At 31.0% G+C, this 21316-nt stretch overlaps 10 protein-coding genes across 11 annotated transcripts in view; 6 read left to right on the top strand and 4 right to left on the bottom strand.

Annotated features, from left to right (window-relative positions):
• Positions 1-541, top strand: part of nompC (no mechanoreceptor potential C) — a 10557-nt gene extending 10016 nt beyond the window's left edge. Inside the window, exon 14 of the mRNA XM_017900479.1 lies at positions 85-541. Coding sequence (XP_017755968.1) covers positions 85-541 — 457 coding nt within the window. The remainder of the gene's footprint in view (positions 1-84) is intronic.
• A 391-nt stretch (positions 542-932) lies between these two features.
• On the top strand, positions 933-2113 carry LOC108547816 (uncharacterized). Its single transcript, XM_017900491.1, has 2 exons — positions 933-1422; positions 1648-2113. The coding sequence occupies exons 1-2, from the start codon at positions 1064-1066 to the stop codon at positions 2111-2113; spliced, it is 825 nt and encodes a 274-aa protein (XP_017755980.1). The 5' UTR covers positions 933-1063.
• A 129-nt stretch (positions 2114-2242) lies between these two features.
• Positions 2243-4070, top strand: LOC108547916 (short transient receptor potential channel 3). The gene is made up of 3 exons (XM_017900633.1): positions 2243-3412; positions 3554-3686; positions 3749-4070. Exons 1-3 carry the CDS (start codon positions 3282-3284, stop codon positions 3959-3961), a joined length of 477 nt encoding a protein of 158 aa, XP_017756122.1. The 5' UTR covers positions 2243-3281; the 3' UTR covers positions 3962-4070.
• A 185-nt stretch (positions 4071-4255) lies between these two features.
• Positions 4256-5994, bottom strand: shu (inactive peptidyl-prolyl cis-trans isomerase shutdown). Its single transcript, XM_017901117.1, has 6 exons — positions 5951-5994; positions 5605-5857; positions 5062-5522; positions 4805-4993; positions 4614-4725; positions 4256-4546 (listed from the first exon to the last, which is right to left on the bottom strand). The coding sequence occupies exons 1-6, from the start codon at positions 5989-5991 to the stop codon at positions 4256-4258; spliced, it is 1347 nt and encodes a 448-aa protein (XP_017756606.1). The 5' UTR covers positions 5992-5994.
• A 340-nt stretch (positions 5995-6334) lies between these two features.
• Positions 6335-7700, top strand: PIH1D1 (PIH1 domain containing 1). Its single transcript, XM_017901139.1, has 7 exons — positions 6335-6397; positions 6474-6549; positions 6615-6800; positions 6863-7029; positions 7100-7351; positions 7420-7563; positions 7647-7700. The coding sequence occupies exons 1-7, from the start codon at positions 6335-6337 to the stop codon at positions 7698-7700; spliced, it is 942 nt and encodes a 313-aa protein (XP_017756628.1).
• Positions 7701-8079: 379 nt separating this feature from the next.
• On the bottom strand, positions 8080-9628 carry LOC108548272 (sphingosine-1-phosphate phosphatase 1). Its single transcript, XM_017901127.1, has 4 exons — positions 9163-9628; positions 8885-9086; positions 8575-8799; positions 8080-8502 (listed from the first exon to the last, which is right to left on the bottom strand). The coding sequence occupies exons 1-4, from the start codon at positions 9626-9628 to the stop codon at positions 8085-8087; spliced, it is 1311 nt and encodes a 436-aa protein (XP_017756616.1). The 3' UTR covers positions 8080-8084.
• A 943-nt stretch (positions 9629-10571) lies between these two features.
• LOC108548253 (zinc finger protein 271) lies at positions 10572-13262 on the bottom strand. The gene is made up of 3 exons (XM_017901107.1): positions 13089-13262; positions 12842-13009; positions 10572-12773 (listed from the first exon to the last, which is right to left on the bottom strand). Exons 1-3 carry the CDS (start codon positions 13260-13262, stop codon positions 10572-10574), a joined length of 2544 nt encoding a protein of 847 aa, XP_017756596.1.
• A 349-nt stretch (positions 13263-13611) lies between these two features.
• On the top strand, positions 13612-15319 carry LOC108547795 (F-box only protein 22-like). The gene is made up of 5 exons (XM_017900468.1): positions 13612-13921; positions 14141-14316; positions 14404-14713; positions 14786-15171; positions 15246-15319. The coding sequence occupies exons 1-5, from the start codon at positions 13752-13754 to the stop codon at positions 15317-15319; spliced, it is 1116 nt and encodes a 371-aa protein (XP_017755957.1). The 5' UTR covers positions 13612-13751.
• A 382-nt stretch (positions 15320-15701) lies between these two features.
• LOC108547788 (pancreatic lipase-related protein 2) lies at positions 15702-17435 on the top strand. Its single transcript, XM_017900456.1, has 4 exons — positions 15702-16303; positions 16380-16528; positions 16602-16778; positions 16852-17435. The coding sequence occupies exons 1-4, from the start codon at positions 16068-16070 to the stop codon at positions 17433-17435; spliced, it is 1146 nt and encodes a 381-aa protein (XP_017755945.1). The 5' UTR covers positions 15702-16067.
• Positions 17034-19051, bottom strand: alc (5'-AMP-activated protein kinase subunit beta-1). 2 transcript variants are annotated; one of them, XM_017900510.1, is made up of 6 exons: positions 18937-19051; positions 18636-18861; positions 18258-18536; positions 17943-18173; positions 17647-17860; positions 17034-17088 (listed from the first exon to the last, which is right to left on the bottom strand). In XM_017900510.1, exons 2-5 carry the CDS (start codon positions 18828-18830, stop codon positions 17714-17716), a joined length of 852 nt encoding a protein of 283 aa, XP_017755999.1. In that variant the 5' UTR covers positions 18831-18861; positions 18937-19051; the 3' UTR covers positions 17034-17088; positions 17647-17713. The 2 variants fall into 2 exon arrangements, with proteins under 2 accessions (XP_017755999.1, XP_017755993.1); XM_017900504.1 differs by lacking the exon at positions 17034-17088 and adding an exon at positions 17201-17281.
• Positions 19052-21316: the final 2265 nt, after the last annotated feature.

Here is a 21316-nt window from a genome sequence, read left to right as displayed (position 1 = left end):
ACGTATGTTTCGTCACCGTGTGTATAGTTGTCCTCCGTGAAACGAATCTGCGGGATAGGCTGGACACGCGATTCCGTGTTGCAGAACGACAACAGCCCCGTCACCTCTTAACTTGCTCACTACTTGGATCGTGTACTTCATCAAGGTGTGCAAGCAACACGCTGCGAAACGAAAGCGTCCCTCATTGGTACATATGATGGGACTTCAGCGTGCTGGTCGTCTCTCACCTAGATCGAAGATGGGTGCGAAATGGCTGGCGAAAGTGAAGAAAGGTCAAGTTAGACCAAAGGACAGTGTTACCTTATCCGTAGTACACTTGAGTCCTCTCGGAAGTCAATTGTCCTTCAATAGCGCAACAAGAATCGAGAGCGTCGTTGACTGGGACTCGATCCGTAAGAAATATTTGGCTTTAGCCGGGAATGAGCCTGAAAAAGAAGCCGACAAGGATGAGAAGGCCGAGGGCGACGAGAATGAGAATGAGAACGCACCGATGGCTTCTAATTCTTCTACGGTACCAACGACTACGACGCCACCTATCTAAAGGAAGTTGCTTCTTCGCCTCGGAAAAATACAGAAGTTTGATCCATCATTACCGATTTGATAAATTCACCAAGTGCGACGCCATATATGAATTCTCGTCGCGCTAATACCGCATCGAAAATAGCTGCGACATCGAAATATTCTAGGTAACATCTCGTAGTTGGACTTATAGCGTCCCTCGAAGGCAGATCGTCTATTCGCGAGATATAATCGAGCTGCTATCGTTTCGGAATTTACGTAAGTAGCCCCGCGAATACGAAATAGAGAAGTACGACTATCATATCGTGCTATAAACGTTTGACCCAGCATGGCTATCCCATTTTTGGACTGCACTAGAACTTCCCTTGGTTCCCTCCTACGATAGGATCTCTAAATGGTTGCCCTTCCAAGGCAGCCCTGATCCTTACAAACGCATTCCTTACTTTAACATCTGACTTAGCGTTTATCCATAGTGACACTAACTTGAAAACTTCGAGGGCAACAAAAACACGCATGTACTTACACGCATACATATATACGCAACATGTACGTACATATAGACAGATTGGAGAACACCGAGGTGTTCATCGGTATACAGAGTTTTCACGAGACATATCGTTCCCACGTATTTCCAGTCAGGATGAGTCCCGTATTGGCCGTTGAGTTATTGTTCTTCGCCATCTTCGGTCAGACGACCCACGAACAATTCAAGGTCGAAATAATGCAGCCCGAATGGACCAAAGTTCTCTTCAAGCTCACCTTCGGTATTTATATGCTGGTTTCGGTGGTTGTGCTGATTAATCTACTAATTGCCATGATGAGTGACACTTACCAACGGATACAAGCTCAGTCCGACATCGAATGGAAATACGGATTGAGTAAGCTCGTTAGAAATATGCACAGGTAAGGATTTCTAATCGTTGTTCACCGCGAAAAATCTCGAGCTCTCCTGTAGCGTACCCTTGAAAAATCGAAATCGAGATAGAGCCGGTATCGATTGTCGATACGATAGCGAACGTTGCATGCGCGCGCGCAATTCGAACGTGGCATGTTCGTTCGACGCTCGTTACGTTTACCTCCATCAGTCGCGGAAATTCTAATTGATTAGACACGTTTATCGATGCGCAGGACAAGCACAGCGCCCTCGCCGCTGAATCTTCTTACCACCTGGATGGCATATTTGTTCAAACTCTGCAAAAAGCGCGCTGCAAATAAACAGCGACCCTCCCTCGTCCGCTTGATGGGATTGCAAAGAACCGATGCGCTTTCGGCGCGTTCCAGAATGGGCGCAAAGTGGTTGTCCAAAGTGAAAAAGTCTCAGGTGGCTCACAAGGACAGCGTTGCCTTATCGGTTGTTCATCTAAGTCCTCTTGGTAGTCAATTATCGTTTAATAATGCTGTCAGGATCGATAACGTTGTCGATTGGGAAGCGGTCCGACGAAAGTACCGTGATCTTTATGGTGAAAAGATCGGAAAACATACCGAGGAAACGAAAGAATCTGCGGAAACTACAGACCCCCTGCCGGCAGTTTTGGAAAGTTCATTGGTCGGTGTTCCCATCGGAAACCAAACTGCACCTACTTCTGTTCCTTGAATCGACCACTTTTTACCGTATATATTAATTAAAAACTAGGCCTCACTGGGTCTGGGATCGCTTCTGATATTTTGGATAGTAAAACGCAGTTATTGTTTTTAATATAGACATGTATTGTCTCGTGTCGTACAATTTTTTTTTTTTTTATTGAAATAAACATCCAAATTGACTGAATCATTTTGTGATTCCACTATTATTCGCGGACCTTTTACCCTTTCTCTCATCGATGCAACGATTACCGTTTCGATCATGTTTTAGAGAACACTACCAAGGGAATGATGCTGTATAGCAACAATGCATAGGAACTTGACATACCTTTCATGGTTAGTCTTTATGTGTATGGCCACTCGTTTTGTTTTGCTCTTTAATCGCCGCACTAATGAACTGACGAACTGATAAACTGATCCTACTGCGGTAACAGAGTATTATTATTGTGTGCATGCGCGCATGTTTATCACGATGCTTAAGATTTAACAGAATCAAATGCGTATTTGCAAAATTCAATCGTATCGCGAAATCGGTGCATCGACCGTCTGCCGTTCGATTAACTACCAGTTGATCATAACACATCATTTTCATCGATTAAAATATCATTCGCACGAGATACGTCTTGAAATCGACACAACGAGTGAACAATTATGTCTACATCATTCAAAACATTCGAAATTCGTTCAAGATCATCCATATCTCCTTTTCCAATACGATAATTATTCCTATCCTCCTTGTTTCTTTTCATCTCCATCGCATGTTTCGTAATTCATATTGTACATATCCCTTTCTTTCAATCAATGCGTTAAATTTAACGATCGGAGCGCAACGATTAAAATACTAATTCTCGCATAATCAATCATATAACTGTAGACTCATATATACAACAGTGATCTTTGCGTTCCTCCGAGAATACATTTGACAATTTTAGACGCTTAATTACATTCTTTCAGTGAAAGTGAGTCCCATCGATATTACGGAAAATCTTTTCTTCGCTATTTTTGGCCAGAAGGATACAGATGACTTCACGATATCGTTAAAACGAAAGATGCAACCAAAATGGACGATATATTTCTTTAAGGTCAGTCCAATACTCACGGCTATTTGACATGAACAATTTATGTCTCGACAATTAACGATCAATACTCTCATATTCTGACAGATATCCTTCTCTCTGTACATGTTGGTTAGTGTCATTGTATTGATCAATCTATTGATCGCGATGATGACCGACACGTACCAAAGTATTCAGTCACAAAGCGATATTGAGTGGAAGTATGGACTCAGCAAACTAATTCGTAAAATGCAAAAGTAAGTAACCCATAAAAAATATTTATATTTTAAGGACAAACAGCTTCCAGTGTAAGTAAAAACGGAAATATTTATATAACTAATGCAACAAAATACTTTATTGTATATATAACAAAAGTCGAATCACCTACCCTTTTTAAGAACACGTACTGCACCTTCGCCGTTGAATTTAGTTACTTCTTGGATTCCGTATATTGGAAAAGCGTGCAAAACTCGAAACCGCAAACGTAAAACTGGTGTAATGCGCTTATTTGCAGGACATTCATTTATTCAGGTATGCCAATGATGGATAGCAAATAAATGAGGCATATCAACAAGTATTCTCTTTCCGTTTAGGACAATGGAATATTATCTCAAGAACGCGACCTCATTCACTTTCCATTACTTCGATCGAGTCCAATGGGAAGTCAATTGTCTTTAAAGGATTCAATAAGAATCGAAAATGTTGTCGAGTGGGATCTCGTAAGACGAAAATATAGAGTACGATTTGGCAACGAAACTGAGAAACCTCTTTCAGAAGACTGGTCTATGACTAATATGAATCTTTAAATACCTTTATATATAGTTTGCTAATACTTATATGTATCTTAAATTCATAATTTTCTCACAAATGAAATCTTTGTACCTTCTATTTCATAATCCTTTTATGTTCTTACTCGATAATAAATTCTGAATACAAAGAAAAACATTCATATACAAATAATAATAAAAAAAATATATAAATTATTCTAAAAATTCCCTGATAATATAAAAATATATAATTACTTTTGGATAAGTATATGATATTAATGTATAAGATATTAATTTATATAACACTATATTAATCAAAGAAATATTTAGATTCTAATAATTAGGTTTGCTAAGGTATGTTATTTCTCTACCGTATCTCTGATGTGTTGTAACGATGAGGCCGAAAACTGCGGCTTGTTCGCGAATAAATTTATCTTCTTCTGGTGTTAAACATTCAGGAAGTGGTTGTCTCAAGATTTGATTATCTTGAGAAAAAGCTTCACACATCTCATATACAACTTTTTCAAAAGAAGAAAGATGTTCCTTTCCTTTCCTCTCGGACTTTAAGCAACTCCCATAAAATCGTTTCTCTATTTCTAAGTATTTTCTTTGTTTTTCATTTATCTAAAAGTAATGAATAACATAAAATGTTTTTAGAAACAATATACACTTTTTGATCATTTTGACTTACAAGTTTAATTTCTTTAACAGTCTCCTTATTTTTAGGTTCCATCTTCAAAGCAATCTGTAATTTTTCCATTGCTCTAGAATACTCTCCCATTCTGCCTAATGCCCGCCCATAACTACAAAATAAATGCAAAATGAATTTTTACAAATATATTTAGATAGGTATTTTTTGAAACTTATCCTAGTACAACATACTTGAAATAAGTTTTAGCTGTAGGTATAGGAACTTTATTGCATGCATTGCAAACGCGACGTGGCATATTTTCCATATTGTAACAAACTGCAAGATTGTTGTAACCTCTTGAAAGTAACGTTTTCGCTTTATCTTCTTCTTCTTGGTTGTTTAGTTCTGCTTCTTCTAACAAATAAAGTGCTTTTGAATATCTGAAAAACACAATACCTGCAATACTAATATATATGTATATATATATGCTGTATTAAAACATACATACTCTCTTATAGCCTGCTTAATTTTCTTCTTATTAAAGCAATATTTGGCAGTATTAAATTTAGCTTCTATACTTTTAACAACATTTGAAAGCTTTTTTCTTTCTTCTAATGATAAGAGTTTGAAACTATCAATAGATCCATTGTCCACATAATCAACTAAATGTACAATGAATAAGATTTCTTCATTTGGAGGAACACGTGGAGGACAACCATATTTTCCATATGCTAAATCTGGATGTATAATAAAAATAGCTATTTCATGCTTTTGCATTGATGCTATAGCAATCTCTAAACCTGGTATCAACATGCCCTGGTTGAGATAAAAAGTTTCTGCTTCTCCACGAATAAAACTAGAATCAAATGGTTCATCTCTGTATTCAAAATGACCTACATATTTAATAGTAACTTGTGCATCATGTGGTACAACATTTCCAACACCTTTTTGTTTAATTAATTTCATAACCTATGAAAAATGTTAGTAAAAAATTTGCTTCGTTTCCTAAAAAATCAAAAATACATTTACACAGATAGGGAATACAATTTACTTTTCCATTTCCAAAAATATCAGTCATTTTAGTTTTTAATTTTTCAAAACTGATGCCACAAATTGTAACTGGGTTTGTAGTATCATTGTCATCATTATAATCATCTTCATCTTGAAAATCATCCATATTTAGAAGATTTAATGCTTCCTCATTAGTTAAAGGTAAATCTTCAGAATAACCAAATTCATCATCATCAAGGTTATCATAATTGTTATCGGTTTCAAATACAAGACCATCTTTTAATGTTAAATCACTAAAACATATTTTATCAAAAATTTTATAGTAAAATATTGGATATTTAATAATGATTACAAAATTATTAGAAAATCAATTTATGGTTATATACCTGAGACTAAATCCATCCATTGCATTTATGAACTTTGCCATTTTAGTAATTTATATAAATTTATATAACTATTGAACCCTAACCTTAACTATTATTTCCAGCAAAGTATATTGTAAACTCACTAACAATTATATAATTGTTAAGTTATCAATAAAATAAATTCAACTATATATTTTTCCTGTACCGCGTTAAGTGCTACAACTTCACGAAACAAAAGATTCTCCCCACTACTACTTAACGGTTGTGTACATTCAAATTATGTTCATAATAAGTAATCATACGCAGAAGCAATAAAATAAAAAATATATGAAAATAGTTTGCTCCTGATATTACTAAACAGGAGATAAATATTATATCATAAATAAATAAAAATATTGTTCCATCATGAATAATCGAAGATTTCTAGACATTGATGATACAATATTAACAAAAAATTTAATGTTACCTGTAAGTAAAAATGATAATTAGGTAAACTTCATGTTAAAATTGATATATATAATATATAAATTTTTTACTTTCCTAGGAAAATACATCGAATAGTAACAATTTAACGAAACAATCTGATACAAAACCTTTCTTTCTTATTCAACCTACACCTGGTAATTTTTGTTAATATTTTTAAAATTATTTCATTAAATATGCCATTTTTATATGTATATTCTAGGTATATGTGTAAAAACAAGAACTGATAGTGGAGAAAAAGTATTTTTAAACATATGTACATCTGATAAAATACCTCCACCTGATGATATACCCGATGCAAAACTTCTTGAAATAATTTTAAATGAAAAAAATTCAGAATTTGTTATACTTATGAGTATTGGAAATGAAAGATTTGAATTTGATAAAGGTAAATTTTATAATAGAATTATACCAAAAAAATAACAATGATATGATATATAAACATAATAGGTGGATCTCCTTGTGCAACATATGACATTGTAATTAATACAACATATTTTAAAAAATGTCAAGAAAACAAACACTTTTTACTATTCACAATATTAGTTATACTAGATGGAGTATCCAACAAATTTAACAAAACATTAAAGGATTATGTAATTCTTAAAAATCGAAAGGTATGTTTCTTTCATCATTCAACATAAGTGAGATGAAATTAACTATGGACTTCAACTGCATATCATTCAGGTAATGGGAAAATTACAACAACACAAAATAGAAAACCGTGAACCACAAATTCATATGCAAATTCCAAAACCATTAATCGAGGAAATTAATACTCCTAATAAAAGCAATTATAAAGAACAAAATAAAGTCAGTGAATTCAAAAATATTTCTTCAGAAAGTGATGTTAATCCAAAATTGAATTATGTACTACTGAAACAACTTTTGAAAGGAATGTCTATACACTTAATTGGTATATTTCAAATACCTAAAGGGGTAAGATAATTATGATCTTATTTTTATTAAATGGTGTATATAAATGTATATGTCTTTATTTAGTACAGATTACTAGTAAAGAGATAGAAGTACTTCTTAATGAAGATCGTATTGTAATTACTATTGATAAAACTGGTCTTACATATGACTTATTAGTTCCATATACCATAAATGTAACACTAGCAAAATGTGCTCTAGATAACAATCGTAAGGTAAGAATGTCAGCTTCAACTATGCTTTATTATAACTATGTTTCATTATTAATATTATAGTAACATACAATTTATTTCTACAGATATTAAGGTTAGATATGCCTGTGGAAAATACTTTAAATATCCAAACAAGTTAATTTAATTAATTATTTTATTGTAAAGAAAAACATTGTAACATTTACTTATATTCCAAAAAAGTTAAAATACCAACTTCCTTATTAATTATTTCAATCTACTTACCAACAAAATTAACATTTTAATGTATACGAATAATACAATTGGAGCTAGATTAACAAATATGGAACAAGATTCGTATTTTTAGTACATATAATATTACGAAATAACTAACCAATACATCGTAATAGCAATGTATATGAGTGATGAATGTATTTATACAAAAACAGTATCACAAACACTAATCTTGGAATGCTTTGTACAATGATTATAATTTCATTTTATGACACACTGTATGGAAAGAAATACTTAAGAAATGTATCAGTTTCATAATGATAAACAATTCTTTATATTTCTGTGTAAAATGTTGGTCGCTCAATTCCAATCATAGTAAACACATTTGGCAAGAAATATACTGTATTTACACCTATCATAAAACAAGTCACATATTTGTAGACTAGATCAACAAGAACCTTACTTTTATTTTCTGAGTAATTTTGACATTTCGTAAAGTCCTTAGGATTAATCTTTAACATGGCACACATTGATCCATAACTGAGGAATTTGCAAACAACTCTTGTCACAAGAATGCTACAAAATCCCAATATTGTTCTAAGTATCATGCAGCCAAACATTGAATAAGATGGCCATATAATGTGATATGGTGGTGATTTTGTAGGAGTTATCATAGCTTCTGTATTATAGTTAAGCCATGCTCCTAAATGAACACCTGTGGTAACAGATACCACCATAGTAGTGTCACCCCTACAATGAAAGAAAACATCATAGCAATTAAATTGATATATTTATAAAATATAAGTTCATTGTGTTTCTTACCTAGTTGGTGTCCACTTTTTGCTGCATGGATAATAAACTATGACACCTATACTAATGGCAATTAAAATTGCTAAAGCCCAGATATTTGAAAGGATATAATAATCTGTGATATCCACTAAAGGTATCAATGGAATCATTAATGCAATGGCTAACATTAAGCCAGCTAGGATATCTAACACTGTATGCATACCCAAATAGAGTCTACTCATACACACAAGTGTACACCTTTCAAAAAAAATAAAGATAACTGTATTCAAAATATTTTGTACATTTTAACCTTACTATTATTAAATAATAATATGTTATTTACCATATAGTAGCAATTATCCAACCCACAGAAACAGGATAAATATATCTATTCATTGTATATAATACTACACTGAATGGAATCGAAATACCAATCATTGCATGAGTAGATGGCATTCCATATTCTTCAGACCATTTTATTTGCAATCGAACTGCTGGAGGACATGCAGGTCTTGCCCAGCATAAAATATCTTTTAATATTTGACCTATATACATATTTACATAATACAACTGTTATGTTTGAACATAAAATTTAACAATCTCTATGAAGCAATAACATACCTGTTGTCATAACAATAGCCCATACTAGAACAACTCTCCTACCTACTGCACCATCAATATTCCAAAACCAAAAAGGTATAAATGTAGAGTAAAATATTTCATCTCCTAATTTTGTTCCAAATAAAAATAAATAATACCAAAAATAATTTGTTATAGTATAATTCGAATTAAAAATGGTTGGTGGTTTTTCTTGTTTGTCAATTGTACACACATTTGTCTTTGCCACCCTAATAGACTTTTTCTCTGTTGTAATATAACCATTTTCTTTCAGTTCTTCAGATTTTAATAAGGAACTATTCGAATTACATTTAATACTCCACGAATCAGTACCATGAGTTTCCGAACATAAATTTTCCTTACAATGTTCTTTCAGAGTTTGCGAAAAATGTATTTTGACACCAAAACATTTTTGTATTTTTGCCACTAACGACGCATCTTTTAAATATTCTACAATTTCTGACCACATAATTTCTACGTGTAACGTACAAATTTCATCGTAGAAATAATATTTTACTTCACAACTCAGTGGACTAGGACTGAATACATAAGCGCAACACTGAATTTACAAAATTATATAAATTATGATCTGATTTACAAAAAAAATTGATGAAATGCAAATGTTTTAACACAAATTTACCGCAAAAATGTTAATTAATTTATCAAATACTTATCAAACAATTTATAAGAAATTAAATTTTAAACAAATTTTTACGTAACATGTAAAAAGTTAAAAAAGAGATACTTGTATTGTTTAAACGTTTTCAAATAATTATAAAATTAAAAACATTCATATGTATCACCTTAAAATATAACACTTTGTACCGCGTTCAAAGCACATCATTGTACGTATACATATTCCATAAAACATATATAGTTATAGAAGAGATGCTGCAGTTTAGATTCAGTATATTAAGGTAAATCAACAACTATAATTTGAAAGGTTATTCTACAATGAAACCAATATCTACGTTTCGATTGAAAGATATACTAAGCTCGGTATAAAGATATATTAATATATTTAATTGTTAAAAGCAAAAAAATATAAATTATGTATAACCTCTTAAAAAAAGGACCTAATAAAAAAGGTATTGATTTCTGTTTTTTTTTTTTTTTTCTTTCTTTTTTATTCATTTTTTATTCAGTAACCTATCCTTCACCCTGATTGTACGGTCCTATATACAATAAGAAAACTTATAAAATAAAATACACCCTTCCCTCATATTCTATAGTATATGAAATATACAAAGAGTAATGCTATTCAAATATGCAATAAAAAAACTTTTCGCATATTTATTATTTTTTTTATCAATACGAAATATATTTCACGTAATAATTGAAACATATTCGTAAAATAAACATTTATCACAGAAACATTTCAATTCGAAATTTCATCGTCCATTGTAGTTAATTTACGATTGGAACATTTGTCCAATAAGAGCGAAACTTTTAACAGCTAAAGAAACATCAGAAATATCCGAATTCGAATGAATATGTAAATCCGATGTATTGACATTATTTATATTAGCAATATTCTGAGAATTTATTTTCTGAATATTGTCGATGTATGTTTTACTATTTTGTGTATTCATTGCATTGGTATTATTCAAATATACCTGTGGTAAAACTGTGATGATAGGGGTTACGCTCGGTGAAGAAGTTTCAGATTCACTGTAGGTTTGCATATTTTGTGCTGAGTTAGATTGATAGCTGTTATATTGCGCTTTACACTTTTTTTCATGGACAAATAAACTACCAGAATGGCTATATGCAGTACCACAGATCTTACAAGCATATGGTTTTTCTCCTGTATGTGTAAATTTGTGTTCTTTTAAGTACTTCAATCTTCTAAATGATTTACCACAAGTTTTACAATGATAATTTGCTTCCCCAGTATGCGTTGTAATGTGTGCTTTAAGTGTACATGACTTGGCAAAAGCAGCACTACAGAAATGACAAACAAATGGTCTATCACCAGTATGGGTCCTTTCATGATTAATACAGTTTGAATTCGATGTGAATCCTCTTCCACAATATTTACAAACATGAGGCTTATACCCTGTATGTGTCCTCATATGGAACATGAGACCTGTATTTTGCCTAAAGGTCTTGCTACATATGTGACACAGAAACCTTTTAAAATTTACATCTTGTTGTTCTTTAGCACGCTCATGAATTCTTATATGTTTCTGTAATTTAACTTCCTTTTCAAAAGATTTATTACATTCATCGCATTGATATGGTTTTAATCTTTCATTTAACTTGTGTTGGTCTTTCTCCTTTTCATTACAGGTACACATTTTACCACATGTCACACAGTTTTCTTCTTCTGCATTATGCATACTCAATTGATGTTTTAACAAAGACTTTTTTGTATCATATGATTTTCCACAAATTTTACAAGGGAAGCCCTTTTCTTCATTATCTGAATCAAGCTCCTCTCTAATCCAACTATTTATTAATTTTATAGCTGATTTATCATCAAATGGTTTTTGTACTTCTAAGGATGCTGAATCTTCATTGTGCCCGTATCGATTTTTATGGCTATTTAATCTATCTTGACGGAAAAATTTCATGTTACATACATTGCAAATAAATTTCTTTTCAACATGCATTTGTAAATGCTTTTGTAGTGACTTTTCGCTCGCATAACGCTTCGTACAATAGTTACATCGATAAAGTGTTTCGTGGTCAGAAGAATCAATATTTTCATTAGCAACATCTGATGATGATGATAAATTAAAATTGAACCTTTTGTCTTTAGATTCTAATGTTTTTTTTTTGTGGATATTTAAGGTAATACTTTCATTAGTTGTAAATTCTTTTCCCATATCTTTTTTATCTTTACTGTTTTCAACTTGAGTGGGTTTTTCTTTTAATTCAATTGTATTTTCTAATTTTCTTTTGTCCCTAATTTCTTTTAGAATGGAAAGAACTTCTTTTGGGTTAGTTCTCTTATGAACATTTAAATGTCTTACCATAGTATCAGTTTTTCTAAAATTTCTATTACATATTTTACATAATACTGGTTTAGGTTTGTCTTTTATTATGTGCAGTTTGCTATGCTGTAACAATTTATCAAGTTGAAAAAAGTGTTTATTACATTTGTCACATATAAATTTCTTTTCGTTATGTGTTAATACATGTCTATCCAAAGATCTTTTACTAGAATAGCATCTAGAACATTTTGGACAAACATAAGAATTTTGAGAATCTGTTTTTTTAATATCTGTTGCATTGTCATCCCATTTAACAGTTGTATTCTTTTTTATGTACTGCCTTTGTCTTTCTTTGTGGTTTTTTAAATTTTCTATAGATGTTACTCTTTTAAACATTGTTATTCTTCTTGTTCGATAAACTTCTCTCCCTGTAACATTTTTCTCATATTCTGTTTGTTTACATTTAATATGAGCATTCTGTTTATTTAAGTTACTATTAGGTTCTTCATCTTCTACATACTTAGATTCATTAATTACTTTATGATCTTTTATATCTTTAGTATCAGAATTATGAATTATCATTGAATAAGGATTATAACCCATTGCAGAAAAAGTTTCAGTTTCAATTTTGATTAAATCAGAAGTAAAGGAATAATCAGTTTGACAATATTGATCCTAGTAACGAAAGAAATAATTATAATTGTATAAGCATGTTCTTCATTTACATATCTATAAATACTTACTTTTGTAATCTTACAAAAGTTGATATTATATGTCTTTTCCACTTTACCATATAATTTCTTTAATCGAAGATCAGATTGCTGACACTGCTTTCTTAATTCATGAGCATCATTGATCTTTAATATACATTTCATGCAAATAGTTGTAGGTAAACCATCATTTTCCAGTATCTATTCAGTAAAAGTAACATTATCAAAAATATAAGAAAGCAACATTGTGGAAAAAGAAAATCATGGAAATTAAACTGACCTCCACACCACTGCATAAACGAAATTTCTCAGACAAATCAATTGTATCTTTGTTAATCGAATCACATCGTTTAACACCGAAAATACATTGGTTATTTTGATTTGTTGAGAGACAAATACGGCAAATATTACCACAATCATTTGATGAAATTGTTGTTTTATTTTCGCTTTCCATTAGATCTTAGTTAAACTAAACGTTTAACTACAAATATATTTACATTCAAATTCTTTATAATCGTCAATATGAGATCATAATTTATATATAATGCAGTAGCATTTGCTATTACATACACGTTATTTCTTTTTTTTCGCGAAAGTCTATCAATGTCTCTGGTAGAGTTTCTATGACAGTTATAAAAATTCAGAGTAGTCTAAAACATAATCAGCTTTTTGAAACAATGATCTCTCATCATTGTTGTTATTATTGTTTATTGTAATATATAGTTTAAATTCATCTTTAAAAACAAATTAAAATATTAATGAATCAGAGAAAATACAAATACAACAGTAGTCTGTTTATTTCACTTGTTCGTGACATAAAGCAGGCATAACGGGATGGTAAATACACAAATAGCGATCTGAGACGTTAAAGCATTTAAAAGGAAACGATTTGACAGTTTAAAGGAGAACCGTAATAATTTTTTGATATTATACGGATAGGAGAATGGCAAATTTATCAGTAAAAAGAAGTTATGAAGATGATAATGGTGGTACATCAAATGCAAAAGAGAGAAAAGAACTTGGCATTAATCGGTACTTAACCTATGACGTTATAAGAATTATATTTAAATATTTGAATGGAATGGAACTATCGAACGCTTCAATGGTTTGCAGGTGTGATCACGTTTAACATTTTCATTAAACTTTTGTAGTCTAAATGGAAGAAAAATTCAATGTTCATTATTTCATCCAAAAAAGACTACTTACTCAAGAAAAATAAACACACAGAAGTAGGCCTTTATTTCTTAAGTTTTAACGTATATTATGAGGTTTTCTTGTCTTGTTTATAGTAATTTCATCAAATGCACTAATTGGAAGTGCTTTATATTCCAGATCATGGTTGGAAATGGCAAATGATGAAAAACGAACTAGGATAGGTCCTGTCTGTTTCACAGAAAATTTAAAAAGGGGTATACAACATTTTAATATAAAAATTATTGAAAAATTACGAATAAGACCAACATTTGGATTAATTTTTAAAGCTCCGTGTAGAGGATATAATAGAAACGGTATTTATTATTTGAATTGTAAAATAAACATTTTAATGAAATACATATGATACTTTGTTTCTACTAATTATATTTGGTTTTATTAAGTTTGTAAATGTAAAATTCTTCCGAGAAATTGTGATGCTGTAGTGCTAGCTACATTTGGTATACTTATCAATAATAATGAAATGGAAAATGCTTTAGACAATGTGGTATGTGCATTTTTACCTGAAATACCTAATGTGATGATCAAAGTGATTAAAGTTCCTGCTCCTATAGGAGATAGGGCACAGTATTATATAAGAATAAAAACAAATCTAGATAGTCATAATGCTAATGGATCTAAATGTTTTTTAATACTTACTAATCAGCAAGGTCGTACTACAGGACAAGCAGTTGCAGATGTAATAAAATTATGGTAAACATTTAAATTTTGTAATATTTAATATTATAGTTTACTACAATAATATAACGCTGCTTTTACATTTAGTGACAAAACAGTTAAACCTTCTGTGTGGGGAGGAGTAGTCAAGGATTTATCTATATATGAGTTAAACAACACTACCAATTATAAAGGTTGTCATTTTGCATCTTGTGTTGTAATTATTATAGCTGGATCGGTAGATTCATGGTCTATAGTTGTGGATGAAAGTTGTGATACTAAGGAACTAGTTGAACAGAAATTAAAATCATTCAAGAATCATATTCGATTAAGAAAACATTCCATAGGCTATATGTTTGCGTGTTGTGAACGCGGAAAATATATGTTTAATGAATACAATGTGGAATCATCTATTTTCAAAAAATTATTTCCAACAGTACCATTAGTAGGTTGTTTCGGTGACGGAGAATTTGGCGCAACTACGATACCAAACAGTAAATATCTTTTATTATAATAATAAATGTTATTATGAGAACGCAAATATGCATTGTATTAAACATTGTTTCAGAAAATTTTAATGATAACAGCGACACTTTATATTACGAGAGATCATCTGTCTTTTTAATAGTTACATATGGTTGAAATTCATAAAATTCAGTTGAATTTATAACAATCAAATCAGAACGATTAATTAAAATAATATTTCTGAATTTAAACGTATATTATATATGTATAAAATATATAGCATATATGTATAAAATATACGTATATTACACTAACGGTGTACGTTGCATTACTGACTGTAGTATAAAAAGTCAATAATTGTAACTTAATCATGAAAAAACGAGTTATGTAACAATGTACGTTAATATATTTTATGTTCGAATAAATCTTTTTATGTTGATTCTTTCTTTCTTTCTTTATTTATTTATTTAAAAAAAAAAATGACTATCTAAATGACGAAATTTAAAAATGATTATCAGTATGGAGAACAACAGCCCTGTTTAATATCATGTATGCGGTACTGTTTCAACGAGATATGAAAATAGCATATCCGTCGGTTAATTGGGCAAAAACCTGCACCTCTTTGAATACAATTACAATGTTTAAAGCATTGTCAAGCTACACTTGACAGTATTTCCGCACATATGATACCGGAATAAAGATAAAATAAAGGAAACTGGGCCATGTGAGGGTTTGTTAATGTTTGATATGATATTGTCAGGGTTTATAAGAAGGTTCTACCTTGTAGTTTTCACCATACAATTGAGTTGAGAAATAAGATTTATAAATATTGGTGTATTAAAATCTTCACCGCGTGAGTTTTCGTACAGTTGCTTTTAGTATTATTTTCAATTTTTCTACTAGACGACCTTTAAAAGTGAAAATAATGATTATAATACATTTATTGACATATTTTGTAGTCGTGTTCATTGTTTTATTTAATTGTACGATTTGCCAATCATGGGATAGTGGTTTGCATCGAAAGTATGATGGATATGGAGAAGATTGGATTTTTATGCCCGATGGAGATGATCAACCGCAAGTTGCGGTATTAAAATATACGGAAAGTGATGAACGAGGAATTTTTGATGAATCGCAAGTTTCGTATATCCTTTATACTCGGTATTCAACAGTTCACAATTTATATATTTTCAAAAATATACTTTACAATACGTTTGTAACGAAAATATATTTTAAGATCTAGCCCCCAAAATGGTACTCACTTATATACGAATGATACTAACGGACTTCAAAACTCTAATTTTAATCCCTCTCGACAAACCAAATTGATAACACATGGATGGAAATCAAGTGCAATGAGTGCTGGCCTTCTCAACATAAAAGAAGGTATTCCAATTTTGGAAATTTAAAAATATGTTTCTAGGAAACCTGTATGTTTTATGACGTTATAATTATGCAGAATACTTAAAACATAATGACTACAATGTTATTATGGTTGATTGGCAACCTTTGGCTGCAAGTACGTTTTATCTTGGACCAATGCGTAATACAGAAAGAGTAGGAAGAACAACTGCTGAGTTTATCAATTTCTTAGTCGCAGAAACGGGCCTTAAAACCAAAAATATTCATTTTCTTGGTATGCATCATTATTAATTTGAATTAGAGTTATAATTATTTCAGATTTTCTATATTATTACTATTTTACAAAGGCCATTCTCTTGGAGCGCACGTAGCTGGTAACACCGGAAGTTCGATATCTTCTGGTCTTTTGGGAAGAATAACTGGTTTAGATCCTGCTTTGCCTGGATTTCATTTGCTTACATCTGATAAAACGCGTTTGGATCCTACAGATGCGATATTTGTCGATATCATTCATTCTTGTGGTGGTATTTTAGGCTATTTGCAACCTTTAGGTAGCGCAGATTTTTATCCAAATGCTGGAACAGCTATTCAACCAGGTTGCTGTTGCATTCCAGAAGTGATAGGTAATATGTTATTTATATACCTTGTGTGTGTGTATGTTTATATGTTTATATATGCTTTTTTTCCTGTAGAGGCATGTAGCCATGGTCGGGCAAGTATATATTTTACTGAAAGTATTGGCTCTCAAACTGGATTTGTGGCAAGTAAGTGTGATACCTGGGATCAATTTTTACAAGGAAGTTGCAATGATTCTGAAGCTACATTGATGGGAGAATATGTGGATCGAACAGCAAAAGGAACTTATTTCCTTAGAACAAGATCTAATCCCCCATATGCCATTCAAACAGAAATAGTTGATAATGCGATTTAAATTAAAAAAATATTTAATGTTTTGAAATAGACAACAAGCAAATCTGATTACAGAATAAAATTCATGTTTAATAAAAATAACTTATTAGTAAGAAAAAAATATCTCATTTTAATAAATAATAATTACACTATTTAACATTTCAAATACAACAAACTATTTATGTTTTGTCAATTTCAAAATATTTGTTTTAAACATTCATATTTTATCTTACCTACAAAATACGCCTTCATTCGATGTAACTAATATTTGCCGACAACTTCGGGAATGACTTAAAGATATTAAATTGGTTTGTATAATAAAGTTGTAACATATTTTTTACGATAACGATGCGTTGCTGACAGAACCATTACACTATCTTTAATACTTAAAGCATACAGATGATTTAACATAACATGATTTGGTTCTGGTAAAAGTGTAGGTTCACACTGAAATTGATAACAGTAAAAACTATATTACAGAATTGTGTAATAGATTAAAATGTTTATCAATATTTTTCTATACACTTACAGATAGGGGAGTATCTTTATTTAGAATAACTTGAAGTAAATGTGGTGGCAATATTGGTGGACCAGCTACTTTTTCCCAAGGTTTATGGGGTGGAATTTCTTGTCCATACTCTGTCTGAGCACTACTAGTAACACCTTCACTATCTTTTGCAAGTGCTTGGAAAACTTCAAAATCAGATTTTCTTACAGATACTAAATTGTTCTTAGAACCCATACCATTATCGACAATTTTCTGTTAACAGAATGTTTTAACTAAAGCACACAAAAATCAAAAAATATTTTAACATTGTATAGAGCTAATAAAATAATTTCTTACTATATCTGGATCATGTCTCCATTCACCGTCAACAAAAAATTTATACTGGTGTTCTCCCTCTGGCAAGTCAATAATTGTTACAAAATCACCATGACTTTTTACCATTGGTAAAGTTTTCCATCCAGTAAAAGTTCCACTAATATAAACCTGTTTTCCACCTCCTTCCCATTTAAAAACAGTTGGTAGTACTTTGCTATCTGTTACTTTGGTTCCTTCAGACACTGTATTGGAACGTGGACGTTGAGAACTAAAGTCTTCACCATCTTGCTGAGTGCCAGTCTATTAATAAATGGAATAAAATAAATTTATAAATAGAATTATTAATCTTTTTTCAAATAACTCTTTTCTAATGATTTTATAATAAATGTTTAATAATACCTTAGCAAAATAAGGTTCCTCTTCCTCGTGCGATGATTGAAAAACTAATTTTTGATTTATCTTTTTATCAAAAATGAAAGCTTGACCCTCTTTTCCTGGTGAAGGTGGAGGGTATTCTTTGGCATGACGATGTTCTCTGGTTGTATTACTAGTGTGGTGATGTCCAACTGGTTGATTACTCCCAGCATTACCCATTGTCACACTATGACACTTATCTCAAAGAAAACTAAGGACATGATTGAAATATTTATTGCTCTGATACAAATTATCGAGTATGTATGTAGGTAAATCCAATTTTTACCTTCTTTTTGAATTCCTTCTTTTGTTTACAAGAATTTAAGAATTCGAAGAAATTTTGTTTCGTTTAATTAAAATGACAATCAAATCTTAAATTAATATTCCTGTTAATTATTTTGTTTTCATTAATATTTTCTAACTCGAATATACATTACTATTAAATTATACATTAAATTAAGATCAAAATCAAAATGTCACAGAACGATAAAAGTAATGATCTTGTTGGAATCGACTAAAAATGGCTACCTCACTCTTTAAAAACCTACTTATCGATGAAGCGAATAAGAGATATATAATTACAGTCCTTCAATCAGTATTTGTATGAAAAAAATTATTTTGATAGCATTTAATAATTCAAAGTTGTATTATTAAGATTATATATGAAGATCGTGTATGATAAAGTCTAATTTTATTACAGACGAGTTCATCTGTGATTTCATATTACTTTCAACGTTACCGTCTGAGGATATAAATAAATCTCAAATAGATATTTCATTCAATACACTTTGATCACATTATTTAATCATGTTTAAATTTATTGATTTATTATAAAATTCAAAATACGACTGTAATTGTAAATATGGTATAAAATAGATCTATTACTCGATACATGTTTGTGCAAAACGTTACAAGGACTTAACAGCTACCTTACCATCTTGGTGTTATTCCCAATCTTACCGACTCAGTATAGAAAGAGGTTCCAATGTTCATAATGGTTGGAATTAAAACCAAATTACAAAAAGAAATTACGAACTAGGTATAAAATGCAAATGAAATATAGGATTCGATATTTCTGCTTTATCCTAATTTACAATGAATTAAATTCTACGATGAACTCGCGAGACTTTCTCGTAATTCCTCGAAATTATATAGAAAAATTGCTGGAATTCTATGAAATGAGAGAATGTAATGCAGTGTCAACTCCAATGGATGTGCATGACAATATGAATAACCACGGGAAGAGCAGAAAATGCAAGATAAACCAATATCGAGAATTATTAGCAAAACTCATGTATTTGAATACTTTTGTCTGGCCTGACATCTCATTTCCAGTAGGATGCTTGTCACAGTTTAATCATGATCCAAGAATGATGGACATGAATGAATTGAAGGGGATATTAAGATATTTGAGGGGGAGTATTGTCTTGAATTTGGGAAAGGAAGAGAAACAAATGAAATGTGTTGTGGTGGTCATAATGCTCATGTACCGAACTTCCCTTTCTAAAATATAATATATATTCCTATATATTATATGTTTATTACTAATATTATAACTAATTTTATTAATTAATAGTTTTCGTAGTGAAAAGTAAGCATTCATTAATTTCTCATTTTCGTAAAAGAAACGTATTTGTATTTGCTTCATTGATAACAATAAATATAAGAAACATCGTTTGATATTCTACATCAATATTTAAAGCAAATGGCTATTTCAAAAATGTAGTATTTTCCCGCGAGAAAAATACCTAGCTTGACTGGCCGCAGCCTACTTCCGGTTGGCGGTAAAGCGGGTATACCGGTAACAAATGGTAGAATATATTCGCGCGTCAACGTAAAACATTAAAGATTTTCTCAAAACGTTTCGTGAAGTAGTGATAACTGTAGTGAAGACTGATTGATGTTTTAATTACAAATGAAGAAATATATATTTATGAACAATAACGCGATCTGTCGGATATTAGTTAGTGGCATTGCAGTTGCAGGTTACGTTTGCAACGTTATCCTAATATTTACAAACAGAACACAGCAGAAGTTTAAGAAATTGTGAAAAATTTACGAAGTTCAAGATTACTAACTGTGAACATTTCTTTATTGGTAATATAGTACGTGTAGAAAAAAGTGATGTGACAGTGCCAATCGTATAACGATACATCTGCGAAATGAAGTGGTGCAAGTGTGGGTCGTGTAATGCTATTGCATAGTCTCCAATCATCGAATGTACTAGATTCTAGATTTCAATTGTCCAGTAACATATTTGAATATTTTTACACTCAATAGACAGTTTGTTAAAAGTTTTTCCAACTTTTCTTCAATCTTAACGTTTAATTGCAAAGTAGATACGTATTATCGCTTATAGATTCTAAACTTCGACTGTGGATTAGGATATTTCATTACTCCTGCATAGAATAGATTGTTTTCCACGCAGTAGGGCAATTAGTTCACGATTGAAGACGCATATATGAAATAAAGTGACGGAAAAGAAGGCTCCTGCGAAATCGTACTACACAGTTTACTTTTCTCGCTTATATTTCAGCAAATAAGCGTTCCGGTTAGATTTTTTTTACATACCAGCGTAGAGTGGAATTTTCTCTAACAGGATTGAATACTTTTTTTACGTTTCGCGCATACGTTTTCGAAAAATAGTGCCGAATGTGTTAGTGGGT

Source organism: Eufriesea mexicana, unplaced genomic scaffold, assembly GCF_001483705.2.
Source record: "Eufriesea mexicana isolate 0111107269 unplaced genomic scaffold, ASM148370v2 scaffold474474835, whole genome shotgun sequence".
In the NCBI taxonomy this organism is placed as follows: Eukaryota; Metazoa; Arthropoda; class Insecta; order Hymenoptera; family Apidae; genus Eufriesea; species Eufriesea mexicana.
Note: the sequence above shows the minus strand (reverse complement) of the source record. Positions and strands in the feature narration are given on the sequence as shown.